Source organism: Oncorhynchus gorbuscha, unplaced genomic scaffold (assembly GCF_021184085.1).
Source record: "Oncorhynchus gorbuscha isolate QuinsamMale2020 ecotype Even-year unplaced genomic scaffold, OgorEven_v1.0 Un_scaffold_8585, whole genome shotgun sequence".
Classification (NCBI taxonomy): domain Eukaryota; kingdom Metazoa; phylum Chordata; class Actinopteri; order Salmoniformes; family Salmonidae; genus Oncorhynchus; species Oncorhynchus gorbuscha.
Window position 1 is genome coordinate 4,320 of NW_025751725.1, and position 8,163 is coordinate 12,482.

General features: G+C 44.2%; 1 protein-coding gene across 1 annotated transcript; it reads right to left on the reverse strand.

The window, feature by feature from the left end:
• Positions 1–205: 205 nt before the first annotated feature.
• Positions 206–7,151, reverse strand: LOC124029983 (rap guanine nucleotide exchange factor 5-like; the record flags this gene model as incomplete). Its single annotated transcript, XM_046341509.1, has 7 exons — positions 7,127–7,151; positions 4,827–4,905; positions 4,067–4,216; positions 1,599–1,696; positions 1,232–1,354; positions 831–1,009; positions 206–296 (listed from the first exon to the last, which is right to left on the reverse strand). Coding segments are annotated over exons 3-7 (624 nt in total), but the record flags the coding sequence as incomplete, so codon positions are not given.
• Between the last annotated feature and the right edge of the window lie 1,012 nt (positions 7,152–8,163).

Consider the following 8,163-nt stretch of genomic DNA (forward strand, 5'->3'; position numbering starts at 1 on the left):
CACTACCCTCCCCTGTGCCAAATAAATCTAAAATAAAATAATCCTCAAAGCAACAACAAAAAGTTTGACAACTCTCTCCTATTTTGATCTAAACAATACATTTCAAACTGTCCCTTGGCAAAAGACAATCAAGACCAGTTTATCTGAAAAGCTTAAAAGACATCCCATCACAAATAGTCACATACAGAAGCAGACAAACACTGACCTCCCAGGTCTGACTGAGGCGGCTAACTGCTGCGGTGTTCAGACCCATAACGATGGCAAAGAAAGAGTTGAGGTTCCTCTGGGCTTTACAGCTGAGGAAATAAAGAGTGACACACTGTTAACACCAGCTTCATACAGTGATGATGCAGAAATACAAACTGTAATTCCTCACTAAACCACAGGAGGGGGCATCCTGTCCATGCAGACCTCACTATAATAGAGTGTTGTGCAGAGTTCTGTAGTTGAAGTATTGGGCCCTTAGTGAAATGGACCAATCATACTGCTCTACTTCTGTAGAAGAAGACATCACATTTTGAGGATGTAACAACTCTGCTCTAAATGCTGGAGCCCACTATGTTGTGGTCAGAGAAGAGAAGAGGAGAGAAGAGAGAGAAGAGAAGAAAGAGAAGAAAGAGAAGAGAAGAGAAGAGAAGAGAAGAGAAGAGAAGAGAAGAGAAGAGAGAAGAGAAGAGAAGAGAGAGAAGAGAAGAGAAGAGAAGAGAAGAGAAGAGAGAGAAGAGAAGAGAGAGAGAGAGAGGAGAGGGAGAGGAGAGAGGAGAGGAGAGGAGGAGGAGAGGAGAGAGAGAGAGGAGAGAGAGGAGAGAAGAGAAGAGAAGAGAGCTCACTGGGCAGCAATTTTGATGAACTTCTTGATGAGCTGGACTCTGTTGCAGAGTGTAGGACACATCAGGACTTCTGTCATCACCCACAGCTGTACCTCATTGCAGCGCTGCAGCAGCAGCTCCAGCGCCACCGTGTGGCCACTGCTGGCATGACGGCTGAACGTGAAGTACACCAGCTCTTGCTGTAGTGGAGAGAGACAGGACAGGACACGGGTGAGCTTGTAGAAAGCTTTGAATCACTAATATCTTTAACTGTATCCTAAACCTCACCCTATTCCCTTTATAGTGCACTACTTTTGACCAGAGCTCTATGGGCCCTGGTAAAAAGTTGCACTATAGTGAATCGGGTGCCAACTGGGACGCATGCATAGTGTAGGTGATGGACAAAAGTTGATGTCACGGACCTCATGTATTGAGTTGAAGACACTCCAGTCAAAGTTTGTAAGGGTGACAGCCACGTCCCATGTGTTCATACTCAGCATGCGAGCTGACCTCTGTTGTAGCTCTGCGTTGTCTGTGAACGGGCTCTGAGAGGAGAAAGGAATATGTTATGTTCTGTTGGGGCATGTTAGAACATGGTATTTTCTGGTGTGATATGACCCTGTGGGATATAGGCTGGAAGCACATCCAGTAGGAATCAGGAATATAATGTGATAAACCAAATGCAGAAGTAGCTTGATAGGAGGCCTGAGGACTGTCACCTCTGCTAGATTCATTCACATTGTAGCCTGCTGAGGAACTGCATTGAAGTGGACTCATTGTGATTCCTACCATGACTTCACTCAGGTCCTTTCTGCACACGTGCAGCCTCCCCACTGCTGTCAGCGAATCAGAATAGAGCCTGTCCTGAGGCTTCAGCAGCAGTTTCTCTGGAGAGAGGAAGCATCACACACAGCACTGCCATTAGAAATATGTCAGCCAGCGTGACACCTGCTATCTGGGGTAGATAAGTGTCCCAGTGCCGGGCTGGTTCTGTTCTACTGTAGTCAGTCAGTGTAGGGTTGGTTCTGTTCTACTGTAGTCAGTCAGTGTAGAGTTGGTTCTGTTCTACAGTAGTCAGTCAGTGTAGGGTTGGTTCTGTTCTACAGTAGTCAGTCAGTGTAGAGTTGGTTCTGTTCTACTGTAGTCAGTCAGTGTAGAGTTGGTTCTGTTCTACTGTAGTCAGTCAGTGTAGAGTTGGTTCTGTTCCACATGAACAATCTCTGGTCTAATGTCCATTGCCCGTGTTTCTTGGCCCACGCAAGTCTCTTCTTCTTATTGGTGTATGTTAGTAGTGGTTCTTTGCAGCAATTCGACCATGAAGGACTGATTCACTCAGTCTCCTCTGAACAGTTGATGTTGAGATGTCTGTTACTTGAACTCTGTGAAGTACTTATTTGGGCTGCAATCTGAGGTGCAGTTAACTCTAATGAACTTATCCTCTGCAGCAAAGTTAACTCGGAGTCTTCCTTTCCTGTGGCGCATTGACTGACCTAAATGTCTTAAAGTAAGGATGGCTGTAATTTCTCTTTGCTAATTTGAGATGTTATTGTCATAATATGGACTTGGTATTTTACCAAATAGGACTATCTTCTGTATACTACCCTACCTTGTCACAACATAACTGATTGGCTCAAACACATTAAGAAGGAAAGAAATTCCACGAATGAACTTTTAACAAGACACCTGTTAATTGGAATGCCTTCCAGGTGACTACCTCATGAACCTGGTTGCTAAGAGTGTGCAAAGCTGTCATCAAGGCAAAGGGTGGTTACATTGAAGAATCTCAAATATAACATTGCTTGTTCTGATATTTCTTAAGTTCTCTGTATTTTTCTGGATTCTGTGTGTGTGTAGGTATTACCTCACAGTTGGAGCTAGAAACACAAGCATTTCGCTGCACTTGTGGTAACATCTGCAAATCTGTGTATGTGACTAAAAAACGTTCGATTTGATATGATTTCGACAAGCAGGCGGTCAGACAGACAGACCATTGAAACTCTGGTGAATCCATGTGTGTTAAGTTGTGGTTAGTTAACTCCACGGTAGGTGACAACCAGCAGGACCAGCTCCCCCAGTGTGTTGTGTATGGTTAGGTTAGGGTTAGATTAGATACCTCCACGGTAGGTGACAGCCAGCAGGACCAGCTCCCCCAGTGTGTTGTGTATGGTTAGGTTAGGGTTAGATTAGATACCTCCACGGTAGGTGACAACCAGCAGGACCAGCTCCCCCAGTGTGTTGTGTGTGTATGGTTAGGTTAGGGTTAGATTAGATACCTCCAGGGTAGGTGACAACCAGCAGGACCAGCTCCCCCAGTGTGTTGTGTATGGTTAGGTTAGGGTTAGATTAGATACCTCCACGGTAGGTGACAACCAGCAGGACCAGCTCCCCCAGTGTGTTGTGTGTGTATGGTTAGGTTAGGGTTAGATTAGATACCTCCAGGGTAGGTGACAGCCAGCAGGACCAGCTCCTCCAGTGTGTTGTGTGTGTATGGTTAGGCTAGGGTTAGATTAGATACCTCCAGGGTAGGTGACAGCCAGCAGGACCAGCTCCTCCAGTGTGTTGTGTATGGTTAGGTTAGGTTAGGGTTAGATTAGATACCTCCAGGGTAGGTCACAGCCAGCAGGACCAGCTCCTCCAGTGTGTTGTGTATGGTTAGGTTAGGGTTAGATTAGATACCTCCAGGGTAGGTGACAGCCAGCAGGACCATCTCCTCCAGTGTGTTGTGTATGGTTAGGTTAGGGTTAGATTAGATACCTCCAGGGTAGGTCACAGCCAGCAGGACCAGCTCCTCCAGTGTGTTGTGTATGGTTAGGTTAGGGTTAGATGAGATACCTCTAGGGTAGGTGACAACCAGCAGGACCAGCTCCTCCAGTGTGTTGTGTATGGTTAGGTTAGGGTTAGATTAGATACCTCCAGGGTAGGTGACAGCCAGTAGGACCAGCTCCTCCAGTGTGTTGTGTATGGTTAGGTTAGGGTTAGATGAGATACCTCCAGGGTAGGTGACAGTTAGCAGGACCAGCTCCTCCAGTGTGTTGTGTTGTGTTGTATTAGGTATGGTAAGGTTAGGTTTAGATTAGATACCTCCAGGGTAGGTGACAGCCAGCAGGACCAGCTCCTCCAGTGTGTTGTGTATGGTTAGGTTAGGGTTAGAATAGATACCTCCAGGGTAGGTGACAGTTAGCAGGACCAGCTCCTCCAGTGTGTTGTGTTGTGTTGTATTAGGTATGGTAAGGTTAGGGTTAGATTAGATTAGATACCTCCACGGTAGGTCACAGCCAGCAGGACCAGCTCCTCCAGGGGGACATCCAGTCTCTCAGCCACCTCCTGCAGCAGCCCCTGGGCCACAACACTGGCCAGGCTCCTCACACTCAGATATGAGTCCATGCTCATGTACACATGACACAACACTGAAGAGGGAGGGAGAGAGAGAGAGGAAGGAAGGAACCAGAGACAGAGAGAAAGAGAACACTGTTTATCCCATAGAAGTAGAATGAATAGAATGGAGTTGGAACTACTGACCATAGCAATTTGAATAGTCAACTCATGGGTGTTCTCAAATGGCCAACCTGCTACATAACGTGGTACATGAGGTGATGTGTGTGAAGAGGCTGGACAGACTGAGACTTTTCTGAACAATGAAATCCCCAATGCTTTCATGTTCAATGATGTCATAATTCACATGCATCACCTCATGTACTGACATCATTGAACATGAAAGCATTGGGAATTTCATTGTTCAGAAAAGTCTCAGTCTGTCCAGCCTCAAGGATTCCCATTGTTACTCTGTCTCCTCACAGTGCTTGCTACCTTAAAAAGAATGGCTCTGAGATGCTCTATACAGAACGTCATCAGCCGACACAAACTGTGGAAACAATGCATGCTGGGAGGAATGTAGGAAGAAGAAATACAAAGACAGGGGCTGCATCCCAAATGGCCATAGAGACCTGCTCAAAAGTGGTGCACTATAAAGGGAATAGGGTGCCATTTGGGACTCAGCAGATTTGAGGATCGACTCACCTTCCCTGGTCTCCCTTTGTGTTCCTCTGGTCGGGAGCACGTTCTCTTTCAGGCTCAGTTGATGGGAAAGAGCTTTGCTCTAAATGCAGGGACATACAGAGAATTCAGAACACATTCATACTGTGTGAGAAAACATTCTAACTCTTTTGGACTCTTGTGGTTTCTACAGGAAACAAGAGGACAATAGTATTTAATGACCCAAATTGTTGCAAATAGGCTGTAAGGAAACCTGGCTATTCAAAAGTAAACACATCCCTACAACAGGGGTCCTCAACTAGATTCAGCCACGGGCCCAATTTTTCTTGAGCGGATGATAAGGGGGCCAGAACATAATTACAAATCATTTGTAGACTGCAAATTGACCGCAAGAAGCCCAAACAGATATAATATTTTACTAAATCATCATTTCAAACCTGGTTTACATTTGTATTCAATCACATAAATGTATTTCTCTCTATTATGCATGGAAACACTTTCTAACAGGTTTACAAAATGAAAAACCAGCTAATTTTCTGGAGTTTTAACTCAACTTTGGGGGACAAATAAAATGGCCCGTGGGCCACCAGCTGGGAAACCCTGTCCAACAATGACCCACTTTTACCACAGGAGGTTGGTGGCACCTTAATTAGGGAGGATGGGCTCGTGGTGATGGCTGGGGTGGAATAAGTGGAATGGTATCAAGTACAGTGTTAATCTGCTAAATTGTCATTATTTCGCTAATATGGCCTATTTATTGCCTTACCTCCTCACGCCATTTGCACACACTGAATATAGACTTGCTTTTTTATATTGTGTTATTGACTGTACACTTGTTTATTCCATGTGTAACTCTGTGTTGTTGTTTGTGTCGCACAGTTTGCTTTATCTTGGCCAGGTCGCAGTTGTAAATGAGAACTTGTTCTCAACTAGCCTACCTGGTTAAATAGAGGTGAAATAAAATAAAAAATAAAAAACACCCAACACATGGTTTCCATGGTTTCCATGGTTTCCATGTGTTTGATGCTATTCCATTCGCTGTCCTCCCCTCAGCAGCCTCCTGTGAGTCATATAATAGCTCCATTACCTCTCATGCAGTTTGGCCTCTTACCTTTCTGTGGGGTGAATACTCATCTCATATAGTTTGGCCTCTTACCTTTCTGTAGTGTGAATACTCATCTCATGTAGTTTGGCCTCTTACCTTTCTGTAGGGTGAATACTCATCTCATGTTGTTTGGCCTCTTACCTTTCTGTGGGGTGAATACTCGTCTCATGTAGTTTGGCCTCTTACCCTTCTGTGGGGTGAATACTCATCTCATATAGTTTGGCCTCTTACCTTTCTGTGGGGTGAATACTCATCTCATGTCGTTTGGCCTCTTACCCTTCTGTGGGGTGAATACTCATCTCATGTAGTTTGGCCTCTTACCCTTCTGTGGGGTGAATACTCATCTCATATAGTTTGGCCTCTTACCCTTCTGTGGGGTGAATACTCATCTCATATAGTTTGGCCTCTTACCCTTCTGTGGGGTGAATACTCATCTCATATAGTTTGGCCTCTTACCCTTCTGTGGGGTGAATACTCATCTCATGTAGTTTGGCCTCTTACCCTTCTGTGGGGTGAATACTCATCTCATGTAGTTTGGCCTCTTACCCTTCTGTGGGGTGAATACTCATCTCATATAGTTTGGCCTCTTACCCTTCTGTGGGGTGAATACTCATCTCATGTAGTTTGGCCTCTTACCCTTCTGTGGGGTGAATACTCATCTCATGTAGTTTGGCCTCTTACCCTTCTGTGGGGTGAATACTCATCTCATATAGTTTGGCCTCTTACCCTTCTGTGGGGTGAATACTCATCTCATGTAGTTTGGCCTCTTACCCTTCTGTGGGGTGAATACTCATCTCATGTAGTTTGGCCTCTTACCCTTCTGTGGGGTGAATACACATCTCATATAGTTTGGCCTCTTACCCTTCTGTGGGGTGAATACTCATCTCATATAGTTTGGCCTCTTACCCTTCTGTGGGGTGAATACTCATCTCATATAGTTTGGCCTCTTACCTTTCTGTGGGGTGAATACTCATCTCATGTAGTTTGGCCTCTTACCCTTCTGTGGGGTGAATACTCATCTCATGTAGTTTGGCCTCTTACCTTTCTGTGGGGTGAATACTCATCTCATGTAGTTTGGCCTCTTACCCTTCTGTGATGTGAATACTCATACTCACCCAGGTCGCAATTGTAAATGAGAACTTGTTCTCAACTTGCCTACCTGTTTAAATAAAGGTGAAATAAAAATAAATAAAAAATCTCATGTAGTTTGGCCTCTTACCTTTCTGTAGGGTGAATACTCCTCCAATGTACTGGAGAGAGAAACAAAATCAAACAATTAGACCATGAGACAAGAATGACAAAAAATAAAAATACACACACTTGTTTTGAACCGTTTCAATCAACTAGTAACCTGGTAGTACTGTGATTTTACATCAATCAACTAGTAACCTGGTAGTACTATGATTTTACATCAATCAACTAGTAACCTGGTAGTACTGTGATTTTACATCAATCAACTAGTAACCTGGTAGTACTATGATTTTACATCAATCAACTAGTAACCTGACAGTACTGTGATTTTACATCAATCAACTAGTAACCTGGCAGTACTGTGATTTTACATCAATCAACTAGATTAGTCAAGGTTAGGTGACATGAGTCAAGGTCCTGATTAAAGGTGCAATATGTAGAAAGGTCCACCATTTCCTGGTTGCTAACATTCAAATAGTTTCCCTAATTTCAGTTTATGTGACAAAAGAAGCGATGTATAGTGTAGAGAATAATTTTACCATCTAAATCGTTGTGAAATACATTTCAATAACCAAAAAGATTATATTTTCAGCTGTTTGAAGCTGGTGTACAAAACCGAAAGTAAGACGCGAAAACTAATCTCATGAACGGGAAGCATAGAAATGATTTACCACCCCTTAGACTTGCTTTCAATTATAATAACAGATCTATAACTCACATTTCTATGTGAATTTGGTTGGGAGGGAGTAGGTGAGGAGAAGGAAGGGAGGAGGGTTGACATGAGATGTGTCCCACTCGATGGACACCATGTTCTATATTCTGGGGGTTCTTGGATGTGTGCGTTTGTTAACCAGGAAGGAATCCTCAACGCTATTTGCAATAAGAGGACCAACAGTAGAAATGGAACAGGCCTCTCTGTCACAGCTTGTGCTTTCCCAGATATTCTTCCTAAATGTCTTAGACCCCTGAGACAGAGGAACTCAGGGACCCAAACAGCACAACAACACATACCCCAACGGGACAACGACACAGTCCCAAACAGGACAACAACACAGCCCCAAACAG